Source organism: Rhinatrema bivittatum, chromosome 14 (genome assembly GCF_901001135.1).
Source record: "Rhinatrema bivittatum chromosome 14, aRhiBiv1.1, whole genome shotgun sequence".
Taxonomy (NCBI): Eukaryota; Metazoa; Chordata; class Amphibia; order Gymnophiona; family Rhinatrematidae; genus Rhinatrema; species Rhinatrema bivittatum.
Window position 1 is genome coordinate 51449947 of NC_042628.1, and position 20680 is coordinate 51470626.

Below are 20680 nucleotides of genomic sequence, written 5' to 3' on the forward strand. Positions count from 1 at the left end.
GCAGACTGGATTGGTGACATGAAAATTGGTTCTTACCTGCTAATTTTCGTTCCTGTAATACCACAGATCAGTCCAGAAAAGTGGGTTGTGTATCCCTACCAGCAGGTGGAGTCGGAGAACAATTAGAACTTTGGGCAGTGCTACATAACGAGAGTGCCACCTGCAATCACTCAGTATTGACCTGTACCCAAGCCCATACTAACAGAACTAAATAACGAAGGGTAGCACCCAACCAAATTTCTAGACTACCACTTCGCCTCTGGCAAAAACCAGACCGAACAACTGCTAAAAAATGCTCCATGAATCATGTCTGCAAAAAAGGAGCTTCAACAATAAAAAAACTTAAGCTGACCAAGACAGTCTTTCAGTATTTGAAGAAAGGGGTGGGCCTCTGGACTGATCTGTGGTATTACAGGAACGAAAATTAGCAGATGAGAACCAATTTTCATTTCCTGAACTTACCCAGATCAGTCCAGAAAAGTGGGATGTACCCAAGCCATCTTACACTGGGCGGGAACACAAAAGACCCGCACAAAGCACACTCTCCTCGAAGGACGGTTCATCAGAAGCCTTAATGTCCAATCGGTAATGTTTCGTAAAAGTGTGAAAAGACGACCACACCGCCACCCTACAGATCTCCTGAAGCGACAGTAACTGATACTCTGCCCAGGAGGTAGCCTGAGCCCTAATGGAATGAGCTCTGAGATCCAAAGGCACCTGATGCCCTCGGACTATGTATGCCGCGCAAATGACTTCCTTAATCCACTGAGATATGGTCATCTTTGACGCTTTGTCCCCCTTCTTTGGGCCACCAAAGAGAACGAACAAATGATCGGAACGTCTGAAGTCATTGGTAACCTCCAGATAATGCAATAAGGCGCGCCGCACATCCAAAAGATGAAAGTCTCTGTTCTGAAAAGACTCCCGGGACCAGTTAGGGAACCCCGGAAGCTCCACAGTTTGATTGACGTGAAAGGCTGAAACCACCTTAGGGACAAAGGACGGAACCGTACTTAATGATACCTGATCATCGTAAATGCGAAGAAAAGGATCCCGACAAGACAGAGCCTGCAACTCTGAAATCCGACGGGCCGAGCAAATGGCCACCAAAAACACCGTTTTCAAAGTCAGATCTTTCAGGGAAACTCCACGAAGAGGCTCAAAAGGAGTGCCACATAGAACTCGCAGGACTAAATTTAAACTCCAATCCGGACACACCGAACGGATGGGAGGGCATAAATGTTTGACCCCCTTAAGAAACCAAGCAATATCCAGATGCGCTGCCAGCGAACAGCCGTCAAAGTTTCCCCGCAAGGCACCTAGAGCTGCAACTTGTACATGAAGGGAATTGAACGCCAAGCCCTTAGTGAGGCCCTGTTAAAGTCAAGCACCCGAGGAACAAGCACCGCTAAAGGGTCGCAGGAACAGTGATGACATAACGTCTCAAAAAGCTTCCAAACTTTCACATAGGCCATAGAGGTGGCTGGAAGTCTCGCCTGCAGGAAGGTGGAAATGAATTGTTCTGAATAACCCCTCAAGCATAAATGTCGCCTCTCAAAAGCCAAGTCGCGAGAGAGAAGCGATCCTCCTGATCCGAAAATATGGGCCCCTGATGGAGCAGATGCGTTAGATGAGCCAGCTGAAGTGGACCCTCTAGAGCCAAGCGTACCAGATCCGTGAACCATGGATGACGTGGCCACTCCGGCACCACCAGAATCACCCTTCCCGGGTGCCACTCTATTCGACGGAGAAGCCGACCTAAGAGGGGCCAGGGCGGGAAGGCATACAGCAGAATCCCCATGGGCCAAGGACACACGAGAACGTCTATGCCCACCGTGCCCTGTTCTTGTCGACGACTGAAAAAAACGAACTGTTTTTGTGTTCACCTGCGTTACCATTAGATCCAGCTGAGGAGTTCCCCATCTGGCGCAAATGAGATTCCAAGCCTCGAGAGATAGTTCCCATTCCTCTGGGTCTAGTTGTTGACGGCTGAGATAATCGGCTTGCACATTCTCTACTCCCGCGACATGGGATGCAGCAATGCCCTCGAGATGGTGCTCCGCCCAGGTGAACTTAGAGTCCTGCCTTGCCGGTTGATGTACGCCACCATTGTCGCATTGTCCGAGAAGACTCGCACCATTCTGCCCTGGATCCAGGGAAGAAACGCTCGAGCCAGTTTATGGACCAGGATCTTTCCATCGCCGACCAGAGCCCTTGGGCGGACCTGTCTGCACACACCGCCCCCCAACCTGAGAGGCTGGCATCGGTGGAGATTATCCGCCAATTTGGAGTGTCCAAATCCACCCCCCGTTCCAGATTGTCCAGTGACAGCCACCATGACAGACTGGCTCTGGATTCCGGAATTAGAGGCATTGGTAGATGGAATTGCTCCGACATTGGGCTCCAATGAGACAAAAGCGCACGCTATAAAGGTCTTAAGTGAGCGAACGCCCAAGGAACCAAGTCCAAGGTTGAAGCCATGGAACCCAGGACCTGAAGATGATGTCACACTGTGGGATTGTTCCTTCAAAGAAGGGAATGTATTTGTTCCTGCAACTTCCCTATTCAGTCCGCCGCTAGAAACACTTTGCCCAGCAAGGTATCGAATAGTGCTCCGAGATAAATCAACTTCTGACTAGGTTCCAAGTGACTCTTCTGCACATTGATTACCCAGCCTAAGGATCGCAATGTGAACATCACCTTGTACACCGATCTCTCGCAGTCCTCCCGAGACTTTGTGTGAATCAACCAGTCATCCAGGTACAGGTGAACCAAGATTCCCTCCTGATGAAGGAAGGCCGCCACCACCACCATCACCATCACCTTGGTGAATGTCTGAGGAGCTGTTGTGAGACCAAATGGGAGGGCTTGAAATTGGAAGTGTCGCCCCAAGACCTTGAACCGCAGAAACCTCTGGTGATTCAGCTGTATTGGAATGTGCAAATACGCCTCCGTGAGGTCAAGAGAAGCGAGAAACTCCCCTTTTCGAACCGCGGCCATCACTGTTCTCAGGGTTTCCATATGAAAGCGAGGAACCCGAAGGCAACGGTTCACCATCTGCAGATCGAGGATGGGCCGAAATGTGCCCTCCTTCTTGGGGACCACAAAGTACAAGGAATACCGACCTTGTCCCTGTTGAGCCTCCGGAACTGGGACAATAGCTTTGAGCTCGAGAAGTCGTCGTAGAGTCACCCGGACCGCCTCTCGCTTGACACTTGAGGCCACTCGGGACTCCACAAAAACCTCCCAGACCGGGCACGAGAACTCCAATGCATACCCGTCTTTGATCACTTTTAAGACCCAGCGGTCTGATGTAATTCTTGCCCATTCTGTGAAAAAGTTGGATAATCTGCCTCCGACAGCTTCGACGATGGAATGGGTGCTCGTGGCTTCATTGGGGGTTTTTATTACTTCCTGCACCAAGATGTCCCGAATCTCTTCCGGGCCGGCGACCCCCTCAAAAGGACTGCTGGCGCCCCGAAGCAGGTTTAGAAGCAGGAGGTGCGAGTATCTACCCGCTCTGAAGCGGCGAGAGTCCTGAAACCTAGCTCGAGGAGGGAAGACTTTCTTAGATGATCTTTTATCTTCCAGCAACTGATTGTCCTTGGATTCAGCAAGCAGCTTTACCAGCTGATCCAGATCCTCCCCAAACAGGAGCTTGCCCTTAAAAGGTAGATTACAAAGCTGGGACTTGGAGGACAAATCCGCCGCCCAATTTTGCAGCCAGAGGAGACGCAGCGCTGACACCAAGGACACCATACCTCTCGCCGAGGTCCTCACCAGATCATACAAAGCATCTGCAACATAAGCGATGCCTGCTTCTAGGCGGGCGGACTGCAGAGCCCCACTGTCACCCGTACCGGCCCCGGCAGCCGACTCCTGGACCCAACACAGACAGGCCCTCTGCATGAGGCAAGCGCAAACCGCCACCCAAAGGCTTAGCGCGGCAACCTCGAGTGCTCGCTTCAACTGGATCTCCAGCTTGCGGTCCTGCATATCCTTAAGGGCAGCCGCCTCAAAAACCGGGATAGTGGTCTTTTTCATGACTGCCAAGACTGCGGCGTCCACCTTTGGAATCTTCAGTAAATCCAAAACATCAGACGATAACGGGTACAGTTTCGCCATAGCTCTGCCCACCTTCAAGCCGGAATCTGGAGTCTCCCACTCCCGAGTCACTAGTTTGCGAACCTTCTTAGGCAGAGGAAAGGATGTTGTGGGACCCCTAATGCCGTCGAGGACTGGATTGACGCCCTCGTTATCAGACTCTTCTTGAGAAACCTTAAGTCCCAGAACTTCAAGTACCTGGGGAATAAGGGGACAAACGCACCATGCTGGGGCCATCCCCCTCCGCAGGAGGGTCATCAGGCTCATCCGGATCATCAGTATCCACATCAGCCAGATCTGGCCACGGATCCGGGTCTGCCGCCCCTACTACCCCAGAAGCCGGCATCGCCCCAGACCCCGGGATCGGATCTCGCGTACCCTGGGGAGAATCCCCTGTGGGGTGAGCCTGAATAGAGAGGCGCTGACGAGGGTCCGCACCCCGACCTCTTTTCTCAGGCGGTTCTGAACCTGCCCCCAGGAGACCGGGCCGTTTTACCACCAAGCATTTCCTTGCCAGGAAAGCCTGGTGCATAAGGAGGACAAATTTTGGGGAAAACCCCTCCGGGTCCCTCTCCCCCACTGGAGAGTCAGCTGGGGTGATATCATCAGTTCCCCCGGTGAGGTCTTCCCTCACCAGGGCTAGAACAGGCGGAGAATCCTCTTCCCACGAAGCCGAAGGCGAGACAGACGTTCCCTCCCCTAGGGAGGAGGCAAGAAGCCCTGAAGAGCCCTCTAACCCTGGGGAACGTGCTGCGCATAAAGAGGCCGCATGTAACGCCTGGCCGCATGACCCACACGCGCAGCAGGCCTGCGATTCTGTTTTCAGTCCCATCTGCAGCAGCGCGCCAATAGTCTGAAGTGAAATAGAAAAGGGCGCGAATAAAAAAAGAAACGCTCGGTGCTGCGACAGAGAGAAAATTTCAGTCAGGCAGGGCCGGAAAATCAAACTTTTTGTGCTGCGGGCTAAGAGACTACTGGCTGAGGAGAAAAAAAAACTCATGCAGCCATGCCGCGGGAAAGGAGCCTGACTATAGTGAAATCGCAAGGCCCCCACAGCAGGTAAGCGGCGAGTAAACGAGGCACTCGGAGAAAAAACTCACCCTTGCCCTCAGAAAACGACCTGGAGTCCCGGGAGCTGAGGGGAACACTGCTGACAGCTTCCCCGGCCTGCCTTAAAAGACCGGGTCCCTCCTGCACCTCTCCTTCTCAGCACTGAAACTGTCAGTCAGCCACAGTAAAAACAGCTCTTTTTTTTTTTTTTTTAAATTAAACTTTACCAAGACACAGAGAAAAGCTGTTGCAGGAGACAAGGGAGCAGCTGTAGCAGAGACGATGGTGAGTAGCTAGGAGCCCTTGGTCATCAGACACCGAACTGTGGTGGGCAAAACCCTGATAGAAATATCCAATTCCCCGGACGCCCGGCTTCTACTGAGGGATGGCCCACGAAGGCGCCTAACACCTCAGGAAGCGACCGTAAACCAAAAAATTAAATTCAAACTAACTAAATAAAAAATATAACTAAAGACTGCAAGCGTGCATCTGTACCACCCGCTGGAGTCAGAGAAATACTGAGTGACTGCAGGTGGCGCTCTCGTTATGTAGCAGTGCCCAAAGTTCTAATTGTTCTCTGACTCCACCTGCTGGTAGGGATACACAACCCACTTTTCTGGACTGATCTGGGTATGTTCAGGAACATCTATTACGTTACTATGTACTGGTGACAAAGGCATCCTAGTCGGGTACCTTTTATGTATTGTAAAGGACCCAGAACAGTTGCCTTAACCCTGTTCTTTGGACTATGGATTTTGTCTTCTATTCTGGAATCAGAAATTGTCTGTTTTAACTATGTACATCACTTGTACATCGCTTAGGTATCTGTAAGTGATCAATAAATAAATAAAAATAAATAAAATATGCTTATGCAGAACAAAAACACTTTTCCAAAATTATACCAGTCAAGCACTATACAAAAGTAACTCTACGCTACTTATTCAGCATCTGATGATAAACACTTTCTCTGTATAGGACATAATATTCAAAAATCTGCATAAGCTCTGAGTAGTATTTCTTCTGGGTGTGAATCCTGATTCCTAGGAACCAATGTTTCCATCATCTCCTCTAATCTCATTGCCAACATTTTTTCCAGAGCCTTAAGTTTCCACATTCAGGGTAGCTCTAGATCTTATACACGCCAACACACGTTTCTGAGTGTTGTCTCACGACACTTGATATGCACGCTTCCTACCTGTGCGTTTAAATTGCCGCGTCCACATGCACTTCCCGGATGCTGTGCACTTGGGGCAATCTGAGGCCTCGCACGAAATCTCTGAGCAGTTGCTGGCCACAAAGATCTCGCGCTGATTGATGCGGCAGTCGTTCTCCGAGGTGCAGCTCCCGTCACTGCCAATGCAGGCACCCTCGGGGCAGTTAGTGCACCACTTACAGTGCAGGCCTCCCTGCGGGGACATTACAGGAATAACTGCAGACACTGCTCTAATAACAAGTGACTCTTATCCCACCCCTGCAGAAACAGGAGAGCATTATCAGAAGGCATTCCCCAATGAGAGGCTCTGTTGGCGACAATGGGAGTGACTGCCAAAAGCAAAGACCTCATACCAAAACCCTTCCCGCCTTCCTCAAAAGGATCTGAAACGGGATTAAAAATGATGCCCTGTGCTCGCCCCTCACTGCTCTGGGATGTTCTACAAGCAGACCGTAAACTGTTTCCTGTGCTTACCTGTCCTTGGGTGAGGTTTGCAGCTCTGGGATGCCGAGCCAGACATTCGCTGCAGGTTCTCAAGCGTCGGCACTCATCAGCAGACCGTGGAAAAGGGAAACAGGATGAAATCCCCCCAGAACAGCCAAGACTGGAAGAAAAGAAAGAAGAGCCATTAGGGAGCAGCACTAGGATAGAGAACCCAGCAAGCTAGCAGTAGTGCCCAACAATTCCCAGCAGCCATGGAAGAACACACAGCAGCCCCAGGGGACCATATAGCACTCACTAATAATCTCCCTCCTCTTCCCAGGATCAGATAAAACCCCCTAATAAAATGCATTTCCAGGTGAAAACAGAACTCTTAAAATACATTGCACCTCTCCTTTGGCTCCCTTGTGGTTACCTCTCTGCTGCATCAGCAGTCATGCAGTTGTCCCCGCACCAGGTGCAGCTGCCCATGGAGCTGTTGCAGCTGTCCTGGCTTTTGAAGATTAGGCAGGGGTCTGTGGGCACTGACAGTGCCAGCATCCGTCCTAATGCTGCTCCGTTAAATCCCCCTGAGATATACAATCGGTCTCCAACGGCAGCCACAGCATGAGCAATGGAGTCACTCATGGGTGCGCCAATGACAGAGTCCTCTGTAACAGAGAGACAGTGTAGTTACTGTCACCTCCTCAGAGAGACAGCAGACTGGGCAGCATTTCATTTTATTCCATTTATGAATCACTTTCCAGAAAAAAAAATCACCCAAAACAATGTGCAAACAGAACACATATACAATAAAGTAAAACAGAACACATATACAATAAAATATAATAGTAAAATAAAAGTAAATAAGTAAAACTAAAGCACAAAATAATTTAAAATGACAGACCAACATTGCAATCCACCCCACCAAAGACTAAATAGTTTGCACCCTGTCCCACTGCCATCATTCTCAATCACTCTTACAAGACATTGACATGTTTTAAGCCCCTTTCTAAATTCCCAAATTGTGGGATTCAAATGTGAGCTTGGGACCCCCGTTACCTGTTTGGTTGGGCAGGATCCAGGTGTTGCAGCTGATCTGATAGAACTGGAGGCTGTTACTGAACTCCTGCATCTCCGTCCTCCCACCAATCACCACCATCGTGTCCCTCAGGATTGCTGCAACGTGGAAGAAGTGAGAGAGTGGCTGTGGAGCAAGGAAATGAGATATGGGGTTAGGACTGATCATCTCACCTCCTCCCCATTCATGCAGATGTTTTTTCTCCTCCCATCCTGCAGGCATTTACCTTCCTGCCCTGGGATGGGGCCAGCAAGCTCCAGGTGAGGTTAGGGTAGTACAGGCTGTACAGCTCCGGCGAGGCAGACACCACCTCCACATGGAAACGATGCCCACCAAAGACATACAAGGCATCTGTGGCTTCGTGGTACACGGATGAGTGTCCATACAGACCTGCAGGGAGGGGGGAGGGAGAGAAACACAGTCACCAGAAGCAAAGGCAGAGGAAATGGAAGGAATCACCACAGCTGGATCAGGAGATGGCTTGCCAGTGACATTCACTGAAGGTGGTCTGCAGCTCTGTTTACAGTATCTTTGCTCATAGACAAGTCAGCCTAACAAGCAGGGCTTTACACTCTTCCGGGGATGGTGAGGGAAGTAGGACACAGAGTAATCAGAATGAAGTCATGGGAATGAAGAGGTGCTCAAAGTGTCCTGTATCAGCAGATGGATACACAGAAGCAGCAGTGAATTTAAAATGCCAGGTAGAAATTGGAAGACTGAACTGGGGTTGGTCAGGTAGCAATTTCTAGAAAGGAACAGAAAAGAAACAAGACAAAAAGGCAGACAAGCAACTTGAAAAGTCACATGTATACATGCTCCGAGTCTAACCAACAAACTCACTGCCTGGAAGGCTCAATGTTGAAAGAGGACATGGACGTGGTGGCTCAGTGATCATCAGGATCGGAAGGTGAATACACCAGAACGGACAGGACAGGGCAGATAAAAAAAAGAGGGAGGAGTCAATGTATATATTAGGGACAAAAAAAAATCAAGTAAGCAAAAAACAGCTGAATTGCTGTCGGTTGCCTTAAGGAAGCTGAAGGGGCCCAATATTCAGTGCAAATTCTCAGGGTCCCTCCCTGGTTAAAAGGCTCCATTTGAATATCCGGCTGCAATCATCAGTTACCACTTAGCCAGCTAACTTTTTATCTGGCTGAAAAGATAGCTAGCTAAATGAAAGGTAAACAGGGCGTTCCACAGCAGAGCTATTTGTCTGGCTAACTTAGCTGGATAAACACCAATATTCAGTGTTATCTAGCTTAGTTAGCCAAATAAGCCTAAAACAGCAGGATAAACTTATCCGGCTAACTTTTATATAGTCAAGATATTCAGCAGTGCAGCTGTGCCACTGAGCCAAGTTAGCTGGACAAGTTTATCCAGTTAATTTAGGCAGCCGGTCACTGGTGAAGCATTGTAATTAAGGCTTTAATCTACTTTACCCTTTGGACCAGGAGGGAGGGAGAGATGGAAATAAGCTTGATGTATATAAGAACTATGAGTTTCTTATTAGCAATATGTTGGGACTACCCTATATAGAAAATACATGGGGGTTAAAAAATTGTTTATTACAACTTGGTTTCATTGTATTGTTCTTTATCGTATCTTGCAATAAAATATAATTTAAAAAACTTAGGCAGCCGGATAGCAAGGTGTCTACTATCCATGTTGGTGCAATTTTTAAACCACCACAAGGGGACAAGGTAGAAACAGGCGTGATAGATGCTTTCCAAAGGATAGCAAGCAAAAGGGAGTTGCGGTTAACAGAGGACCTAAATCAACCAGAAACAGATTGGACAGCTGGATCAATCCTACAAGAGTTCAGGGCATTAGACCTGGCACTGACAAATGGACAGAATATCAGGAGCAATGGGAAGTCCAGGGATCACTGTACCGTGTGGTTCAATGTTAACAGTGGATCAGAACCAAACTATATGAGAACAAGGGTCCTACATTTCAGAAGGTTTGCCTTTAAGGAAATGAATAATTATGGTAAACAATCTGTGTCAGGCATGGAGGATCTAAGAGATAGAGAGGAACAAAGGAGAGCAACAAAAGGAGCATTGAAATGACAACAAATGGGAAAATTGGTTTTTACCTGCTAATTTTCGTTCCTGTAGAACCACAGATCAGTCCAGACAAATGGGTTTTGCATCCCTACCAGTAGGAGGCAGAGAACGAAAAACTTTTCAGGCACTGCTGCTGAGAGTGCCACCTGCAGTTCCTCAGTAGTGAACCTGTACCCAAGCCAATGTAGAGCTATCAATAATAAGAACTAATTTTCCTTTCCCTGTACGTACCCAGATCAGTCCAGACTCCTGGGATGTATCTTAGCTCCCTCAAACTGGGTGGGACCCTGAGAATCCCATTCACAGCACCCTCTTACCAAGGCTCATGGAAGTCAGAGCTTCAACATCCAAGTGATAATGCCTGGTAAAAGGGTGTGGCACACTATAAGTAGCTACACTGCAAATCCCCTACGGAGACAACTGTTGGGATTCTGCCCAATAGGATTCCTGAGAATGTGTTAAATGAGCCCTTAACTCCTCAGGCACAGGGCGACCCTTAGAAATATAAGCCGACCAGACCGTGTGATCGTAGCCTTTGATGCTTAGCCTCCTTTCTTTAGACCACTAGATGAGCCAATGTACGGAAATCATTTTCAGATAACGCAACAAGGCATGCCAAATATCCGAGTGCACAAGCTCCTCTCCCAAGGAGAATGCCAACTCTGGAAAGGCTGGAAGCTTCACTGACAATGAAAACACCGCAATACCCCCAAATCAGAGATCTGAAGCAAAGGATCCCGAGATTCTCCCGGTTAAACAAAGCCACCAGAAAAACTACCTTAAGCATTAAATCCTTCGACGATGCTCTCCATAGGAGTTCAAATGGAGTCTCACAAATTCCCTATAGCACCAGAATAAGATTCTAAGCAGACAAATCTTCCTCACCGGAGTATGTAAAATCGTAACCCCCCGGAGGAACCTCACCACATCCAGTTGAGCCGACAGAGGATACCCCTTTCCCCAGAGACAGATCAAGGCACTACTTGGACTCTGAAAGAGTTAAAAGCCAGACCTTCCCGCAGAAAAAGCCAAAAATATGCGACATAGGAGGTCTGAACCAGCTACAGAGGTCTGAACTAGCTACAGAGGTCCAAACCGGCAGCACTCTGTTAGGCACACTCCAGGACTCCAAGATCCTCTAAACTCACACATACACCAAAGATGTAGGTCACCTGGCCAGCTTTGGAATATCCCCATCTCACTCTTCTCCTCTCAACACCCAAGCCGCGAGACAAAGGGAAGCCACCTGATCCAAACATAAGGAGCCCTAATGACGAACCTCCAGCAGAAGTACGAACCTCAACAGTGCATCTATGGCCATGTAGAGCAGATATTCGAACCATGGTTGAAGAGGCCACTCTGGAACTTCTAGAGTCCCATTGCCTGAATGTTTTTCTATCCGAAGTCACACCTTGCCCATCCGAGGCCAAGGAGGGAAGACAAAGACGATCTCCTCAAGCCCACGATATAATCGGCGCATCAATTCCCTCTGCACAGTGTTCTCTTCGGTGGCTGTAAAACCGAGATGCCTTGGTGTTTTGCCTCCAGACTGTCTGACCCCTCATCTAAGAGCTCTTCAGCCTCTTCTGTGCCATCCCACACACAAAACGGTAACTAGGATGACCGGGGATAATGGAGGAGGGTAATCCTGTCCCTCCCCCAACTCAACCTGCTCCTTTACACATGCAGACAAGATGGATGCCGTTCCTGCATCATTGTAGAGGGCCAGTTTGCCTGCCTCTGTCAACAGAGTTGCTTTCCTGCTTTCCAGTGCCACGCTGGCCAGTCCTGGTTGCTTTCAGCCCCAATCGCTTGTCCCCACATGATCAGCAGCTTTCCTTGTGTTCTGCAGACACTGCCATGATTGGCTTCATCTGCACGTGGGCTTCTGCTGCATTCACTGATAACAGGGCAAGACCCCCTTGCAAGACTCATCAATCCCGTAATACATATCTTAGGCAACCCCCAGTAGCACCCGCTGAAGCAGCCACTGCACCCCTCCTCTCCCGAGCCACACAGGCCTATCTCTGTGAACCTCTTTTTTTTTATTAAAGGGACAGGCCGACTGCATGGTTCCGAGATGGCAGCATGATTTAGGCTGCTTCTAGCAAGGCTTTGTTTAAACTTATCTATGGTGACATGCAAAGGCCAACCTCGAGTTTTCCCTCCACTTTGGGAAGCCTTAGCCCTTCTGGTTCTATTGATCGATATCTGGTCAAGCTGGAGGTATCTGCAAGTGACCTTGGGAAGTGGCTGTTGAATTGGACTGCAGAGACAGGAGGCCTTGCAGTGTCTCCTGGCCTTGATACATCTTTAAACCCCAAAGACAGGGTACTGCCGTTTCAGCTGTCAGGGAAGGTTCCGCTGGGAGTAGTTGCTGATCCGTCACCAGAGATTACGTCGATGGCGGGGTGGGGGGGGGGGAAGCAGGAGGGAATGTGTTGGAGGCTGCACTTTGAAGTGGAGATTCTGTCAGAGGTGCAGTGTTTTGATTTGCCAGGGAGTCTGAGAGTCCCTCGGAGGAGATGGTATATAGGTGACTGTCTGGGGAACTGAATCGAGGTACTCAGGACTTATTACCATTACAATCTTTCTCTTTGCCTCGACCTAAAAAATTTGACATGGAGTCTTTATGGGAAGCAAAGGCTATAATTTATTTATTTATTTATTTTTATTTTATTTATTTATATTTCTTATATACCGGCATTCGCGATGGGAGTCGCATCATGCCGGTTTACAATAAACAGGGTGTGACAAAAGGATAAATACTTAAAAACACTTAACATTAACATGTGATAGAATATGAAGATAGCAGTTACAATAAAACAGGGACATAATGCAACTTGGATTGTAGAGAACACTCTCCTCTCAAATTTCTCAGATGGCTCTCAAGTTTGACACAGCTCAAATTGGTAAAAACATGATTAGAGAAGGTGGAGAACACCATTGGAGAGCAGAAAGGATTTGCCACTAGGCTCTCCAAAGATATCTTGGTCATTTCTAGAAAATATGAATTTCTGTAGATTTCTTCTAGGTGCTGTAATTTGCACCTTATTAATTTCCCTAAATTCTCTACAGTATCACCATTACATTTATTTAAAAGGTTCCTTAGGGAATGTTTGAAAGTTTTGGATCAGAATATTTCACCTATCTCTCAGATATATTATAGTCCATCAATGAAGAAAGAAGAGGCTGGGGGACAATCTTTGATCCCTGGCCAAGAGATTGATTTCTTGAATTCAACTGAATTTCTACAAAGACCTGAAGAGGACGCTGTTTCACAGACTACTTTATTAGTTTGTTTAGCTCTGGCAAGCTAAAAGGTCACCAGCCTCCTGCTCATCTTGACCAGGGAGGTTGGCCCCATCAGGACACAAGCATCTGGGGCTGGGGAGCTCACGGTCAGGAACTACCGGCCCAGGGACGCTGAATCGAGGAAGAGGCTCTCTGGAACATCAACTGCCTGGAAGCCCGGGCAGTCAGATTGGCGTGTCTACAATTCAGCTACAGACTCCAGGGTCAAGCAGTCTGCGTAATGTCGGAAAACACGACAGTAGCCTACACCAACCGCCAGGGTGGAACCAAGAGCCAGCAAGTGTCACAGGAGATAGATCTTCTTATGGAATGTGTGGAAATACATCTACAGATGATCTCAGCCTCCCATATCGCAGGCAAAGACAACATCAGAGTAGACTTTCTAAGCAAAAAGAGTCTGGATCCAGGAGAGTGGGTGTTGTCGGTCAAAGCCTTTCAGCTGATAGTAGATCGCTGGGGTCTCCCGTCCAATGACCTGCTGGTCACATCCCACAATGCAAAGGTTCCCCAATTCTTCAGTCGCAGAGGAGATCAGTGGTCCCTGGGGATCAATGCTCTTATTCAGAACTGGCCAGAAGAAGAGTTGCTATATACCTTCCCTCCATGGCCCCTGCTGGGCAGGGTCATTTGCAGAATCAAGCACCACAGGGGATTAGTCCCATTGCTAGCTCCAGATTGGCCCAGGCATCAATGGTATGTGAACATGTGGAGATTTCTGGTGAAGACCCCCCTGAGCCTCCCACCGCAAAGGAGCCTGCTTCAACAGGGACCGGTCCTTCACAAGGATCCAACTCGATTCTGTCTTACAGTCTGGCCCTTGAGGGCTCACCTGAAGAAGCGAAGATATTCTGTGGCAGTAATTGCCACCTTACTCCGTGCTTGTACGTTCTCTATGTCCCTAGCTTATGTGCGGGTCTGGAGAGTATTTGAAGCCTGGTGCGAGGAACACTGTGTCCCCCCTCGGGCAGTCAAAATCCCACTAATTCTAGAATTTTTGCAGGAGAGCTTGAATAAGGGTTTCACCCTTAACTCCTTGAAGGTCCAGGTAACGGCTCTCTCCTGTTTCAAGGGCGAGGTGAACGGAACCCGCCTGTCGCTCATCCAAACGTGGCCCGTTTTCTGAAAGGGTGATGCACCTCCGGTCACCCCGAAGTTGGCCAGTTCCCTTTGGAATCTTAATCTAGTGTTGGAATTTTTTTTACAGGGCCCTCCTTTCGGTTGCTGCGCAGTCTTTCTTTGCGTTTATTAACCTTGAAAATGGTGTTCCTGGTGGCTATATGCTTGGCACATTATATCTCTGAACTGCAGACATTGTCATGTTAGGGAACCGTTCCTCCAGATGACTCCAGGAGTGTTACAGCTTCATTCCATTCCATCCTTCTTGCCAAGGTAGTCATTTGAATCAGTCCATTTTGTTGCCATCCCTAGATAAGCATAAGGGCGTGGAAGAATACCGCCTCCTCCGTCATTTGAATGTCAGTAGACTTTTGGTGCAGTATCTGAAAGTTTCAGAACCGGTCCGAAAGATGGACCGCCTGTTTATCCTTCATGATGGAAGGAAGCAGGATGAACCAGCTTCGCAGGCTACCATAGTTTGCTGGATTAAGGAGATGGTCATGGGAGCCTATGTGGAGGCAGGAAAGCCACTACCTGCTCAGTAAAATGCTTAGTAAATGCTTCTCAGTTAAAGCTCATTCCACTAGGTTTCAGGTGGTCTCATAGGCAGAAGCTAGACTGCTGTCTCCCGTTGATATCTGCCGAGCGGCAAAGTGGTCCTCCTTGCACACCTTCTCCAGGTTCTATCGCCTGGACTTACAGGCCCGAGAGGACACAGCCTTTGCAAGGGAAGTGTTACTCGGACCGTGGGCAGCCTTCCGTCCTGAATGGGAGTAGCTTTTGTACATCTCATTGGTCCTTGGTCCATCTAGCTACACGCTAGAAAATGGAGAAATTACTTACCTGATAATTTTGCTTTCCTTAGTGTAGACAGATGGACTCAGCATCCAGCCACGGCTGCCCAAGAACGGTGCCAAGGATTCGCCTGAGGAGTGAATATCGATTCCAAGAGATTACAGGTAAGGCATCATCCAGTCCCTAGATTAGGGCATCTATTTTCTTACTGGGGTTCAGTATTCATGATTCGTTGAGTACAGTTACGGTTATCTGTTTTTAATCCTACTTTTTAATCAAGTTTTTTCTCTGCATAACCCATTGGTCTTGAGTCTATCTGTCTACACTAAGGAAAATGAAATTATCAATTTCTCCATTCCTTTTTGAAATGTATTGTAAGGATGTTTCCCGATGTATCCAGGCCTACTCAAAAGCATCGCAAACAATTTTTGTTGATGCATCCGGCACTATTACAGCTTGGAGCTTTACTTTTTCTTAGATATCCAAGCAAGTGTATTGTTAAATTGTTTTCTTTGACTCTCCTCAGTTTACTGACTTTCTTAATCTGAGGGAAGATCTCAGATCCCCATTGGCTGAACCATCTGTAATAGAATAAAGGAAAATTATGTTCTTACCTGATAATTTTCGTTCCTGTAGTACCAAGGATCAGTCCAGACTGCTGGGTTATGCCTCCCCTCCAGCAGATGGAGTCAGAGAGAAAACTGAAAGCACCCCCTAGATATACTGGTGTGCCACCTGCCATCCTTCAGTATAATTGATATCAAAGCAGAAGAAAAGTAACATAATTCCTCCGCACACTTAGCCAACTAACCATGGCAACTGTCTAGATCAAGCAGTAAAATCTGTACAAACAATGCAAACACTAACCCTTTATGAATAAGGTACCAACTCCAAAATGAAAGGAAATGGATTTGTACTTACCCTGTCCACAGCGGAACAGCTATAGGAAAAAAGGATTCGAGCGGACTCCCCTGACACACAATATCGGGTGGGCGTCTGGACTGATCCTTGGTACTACAGGAACGAAAATTATCAGGTAAGAACATAATTTTCCTTTCCCTGTACGTACCAGGATCAGTCCAGACTGCTGGGATGTACCCGAGCCGCCTTAAATGGGGTGGGACCCAGAGAGTCCCGCTCGAATTACACTGCTGCCAAAGGAATCGGCCGATGGCCCTCGAACATTGACCCGATAATGTCGAGCGAAGGTATGCAATGATTTCCACGTGGCCGCCCTGCAAATCTCCTGAGTAGAAACCAGCTGACTTTCTGCCCAGGAAGTCGATTGAGAACGTAGAGAATGGGCCTTGAGTCCTTCAGGAACCGACTTACCACAACCAATGTACGTGGTTGCGATTGACGTCTTCAACCAACGGGCAATAGTTGCTTTGGAGGCCTGCAGCCCCTTTCTGGGCCCCTGGCACAAAACAAACAGATGATCCGACCTCCTAAATTCATTAGTGACCTCCAAATATTGCAAGAGCACTCGACGAACATCTAAACGCTTCAACTCGAAGCCTTGAGAAGACTTTAGCTCCATCTCCGAGAAAGATGGCAGTTCCACAGACTGATTAACGTGGAAAGCCGATACCACCTTAGGCAAGAACGAAGGGACCGTAGGCAACGACACTCCGGAGTCTGAAATACGCAAGAACGGCTCTCTGCAGGAAAGAGCCTGTAGCTCCGAGACCCGACGGGCGGATGCGATGGCCACTAAAAACACAGTCTTGAGTGTTAGATCCTTTAAGGAGGCCCGCCGCAGAGGCTCAAAGGGGGCTACGGTGAGGCCCTTGAGAACCAAGTTCAAGCTCCACGAGGGACAAGGGGCTCTGAGAGGAGGGCGCAAGTTCCGGACACCCTGCAGGAATCTGGCAACATCTGGGTGACCCGCTAGAGAGGATCCTCCAATCTTCCCTCTCAAACAACCCAGAGCCGCTATCTGGACTCTCAGAGAACTGTACGCCAAACCCTTCTTCAGACCATCCTGCAAAAACATAAGGATATCCCCTACCGACGCCCGGCGTGGCGGAACTTCCGAGGCAGCGCACCAGGAGTCAAACACTTTCCACACTCTGGCATAAGTAAGCGTTGTAGAAGGCCTCCGCGCGCGAAGCAGCGTGGAAATGACAGATTCGGAATAGCCTTTCTTCCTCAACTGCCTCCGCTCATAAGCCAAGCCGCCAGACAAAAGCGATCCGCGAGATCGAAAAATACCAGTCCCTGACGAAGTAGGTTCGGAAGGTGGCCCAGACGTAAGGGCCCGTCCCTCGCGAGATTGACTAGATCCGCAAACCATGGTCTTCTTGGCCACTCGGGAGCCACTAGAATCACTGGACCGCGATGGGATTCTATGCGCCTCAACACCTTGCCTACTAGGGGCCAGGGAGGAAACACATAGAGAAGGATGTGACCCGGCCATGGAAGCGCTAGTGCATCTACCCCTTCCGATCCGTGTTCTCGTCTCCGGCTGAAGAAACGCGCTGCCTTGGCATTTAGCCGAGTCGCCATCAGGTCTAGGTGTGGCATCCCCCACCGCCGGATGATGAGACTCATTGCCTGGGTCGAGAGCTCCCACTCTCCGGGATCCAAGTATTGACGACTTAGATAATCCGCTTGTACGTTGTCTACGCCTGCTATGTGAGTGGCCGCGATGCGGGCTAGATAACGTTCCGCCCAGGTCATCAACAAGGATGCCTCGACCGCCACCGGCTGACTTCTCGTGCCGCCCTGGCGATTTATATATGCCACCGCGGTTGCGTTGTCTGATAGAACTCGAACCGCTCGACCTTGTACCATCGGAAGAAGGTGCCGCAAGGCTAGACGTACTGCTCTGGTCTCCAGACGGTTGATGGACCAAGAAGCCTGTCGAGGGGTCCACGTTCCTTGTACCGCTCGGGATTGACAGACCGCTCCCCAGCCTGTCAGACTGGCATCCGTCGTCACTACGACCCCGGGGGGGGATCGAGGTCCACTCCCAGTAAGAGATGGTCTGGGATCAACCACCAATCTAAGCTGGACTGCGCCGGCTCCATCAGTGGCAACTGAACGCTGTAATCCTTGGATCTCTGGTCCCAGCGAGAAAGGAGAGCCTTTTGCAAAGGACGCATATGTGCAAAGGCCCACGGCACCATCTCCAGAGTAGAAACCATATGCCCAATGACTTGTAAATAATCCCAGGCTGTAGGTAACAGGAGGTCCAGTAGGTTCCGTACCTGAAACATTAGGTTCTCCATCCTCTGCTGCGTCAGGAATACCTTGCCCACCAAGGTATCGAAACGTGCTCCCAAAAATTCCAACTGCTGACTCGGAACGAGCTGGCTCTTGGCAAAGTTGACTACCCAACCTAGCGACTGAAGTTGTTGTACTACCGACCGGACTGCTCGCCTGCATTCGTTCTCCGACTTCGCCTGGATGAGCCAATCGTCTAGGTAGGGATGCACCAATATACCTTGACGGCGCAGAAAGGCTGCGACTACCACAAGAACCTTGGTAAATTCTCTCGGAGCCGTAGCTAATCCGAATGGAAGGGCGCAAAACTGGAAGTGCTCCCCCATCACCATGAACCTCAGGTACCGCTGATGACGTTCCCTGATCCCAATGTGGAGATACGCCTCGGCTAGATCCAAAGAAGCCAAAAATTCTCCCTTGTGGACGGCCGCAATAACAGACCTTAGAGTCTCCATGCGAAACTGGGGAACGCACAAGGCCTTGTTCACTCGTTTCAAATCCAAAATTGGCCAGAACGTACCTTCCTTCTTTGGGACCACGAAGTAAATGGAATAGCGGCCTGTCCTTGTCTCGTCTGGAGGAACGGGCAAAACTGCTCCGAGTGTCCGTAAGTGGTTCACCGTTTGGGCTATAACCAGTTGCTTTTCCCGAGGACCGCAAGGAGACACCATAAAAAGGTCCCAGAGGGGCCGAGCAAATTCCAACTCGTAACCGTAACGCACAACGTCGAGGACCCACTGATCTGACGTGATCTTGACCCATTCCTCCCAAAACAGGGACAACCGACCTCCGATGCGGGGGAGGGAGGAATGGGCCCTCGCGCCTTCATTGCGAAGGTTTTCCGGCGGGCAAGTGCTGCGAGGATCCCACTCGCTGCGGTCGCCTGCCTCGAAAGGAAGGAGACCACGGTTGAGACCTGGGAACTTGTTGTTTCTGGGAAAAGGAGCCTCCCCTTCCGGTGCGAAACCGGTGCTGTCCCCGGAACCGGGACCGTACATTTCCGAAAGATCGAAACTGACGGGGCTTGTCCTCCGGTAATTTATATACCTTATTATCCCCCAGGTCCTTGATGAGTTGATCTAATTCCTCACCAAACAATAACTTCCCCTTGAAAGGGAAAGAAGCTAGACGCGATTTTGAGGAGGCATCTGCCGACCAACGACGGAGCCAAAGTAAACGCCGAGCCGCGACCGCCGATGACATAGTACGGGCTGAGGTCCTCAACAGATCATACAAGGCGTCCGCCGTGTAAGCGACTGCTGCTTCCACACAATTGGCCTGTTCCGCCTCGGCCGGCGGGAGCTCCTGCGTGGTAAGCAATTGCTGAACCCAGCAGAGAGTGGCTCTCTGCACCATACTGCTACACGCCGCTGCATGGACTCCCAATGCCGCTATCTCAAGCCTAGGTAAGCTTTAAGGGTCCGGTTCATTCTTTCAGTCTGTCCGTTGCTTTGTGGATGGAATGCCGTAGAAAAGCTAAGCTTCACTTGAAAACACTTGCAGAGAGCTTTCCAGTAGCGAGCCACAAATTGCGAACCTCTGTCAGAAAAATGCGCTTCAAAAGAACCTCTAACTTTCTGTCTTGGAGATCTTTCAAGGCTACTCCTCCCGTGACGGGAATGGTAGTATGCTTAACCACAGCAGTGACCGCCGAATCCACAGAAGGAACCTTAAAAATTTCCAAAGAATCTGAGGGCAGAGGATATAATTTATTCATCGCTCTGCTAACGCGCAGGGATGCCTCCGGAACCTCCCATTCCTTAGATACGAGCTGTATGACCTTGGGATGTAAGGGAAAGGTTTGTGGGGGGGCCCTCAGACCCGCCATCGCTACGTCCCCTGTGGACGTATCCGTATCTTGCTGCGGCGCCGGGATTTCTAATTCCTTCAAAACATGCAGGATTAAAAAGTTCAGCTCATCCTTGCCAAAGAGGCGCAAAACCTGGGGGTCATCCCCTTCGAGCGACCCCTGAGCGTCCGAGACCTCTGTCCCTGCGCCATCCGGAGAGCCCTGACTGAAATCCGGGCCATCTGGACCCCCTGACGGGTGAATTCCGGCTCCGTCCGAAGCCCCCGCCTTGCCATGAGCCCCAGACGTTCCTGGGACCGGAGACACCTTAGGGACCTTTGCGGGAGGGGGTTCATCCGGCTCCCAACCTGCCTCTGCCTCTAAAAATGCTTGGTGCATTAATAGCACAAATTTAGAAGAAAACGGGACTTTCCGTTTATTTGAGCTCCCCGCGGGTTGATTCTGAGGGGGGGGCCCGAGGAGCATCCAGCTCTGACCCACTG

General features: G+C 49.5%; 1 protein-coding gene across 1 annotated transcript in view; it reads right to left on the reverse strand.

Annotated features, from left to right (window-relative positions):
* MEGF8 (multiple EGF like domains 8) overlaps positions 1 to 20680 on the reverse strand; it is a 295542-nt gene that overhangs the window by 96904 nt on the left and 177958 nt on the right. Inside the window, 5 exon segments of the mRNA XM_029577448.1 lie at positions 6350 to 6560; positions 6842 to 6971; positions 7224 to 7458; positions 7850 to 8088; positions 8090 to 8258. Of these exon segments, the coding sequence (XP_029433308.1) occupies positions 6350 to 6560; positions 6842 to 6971; positions 7224 to 7458; positions 7850 to 8088; positions 8090 to 8258 (984 nt within the window).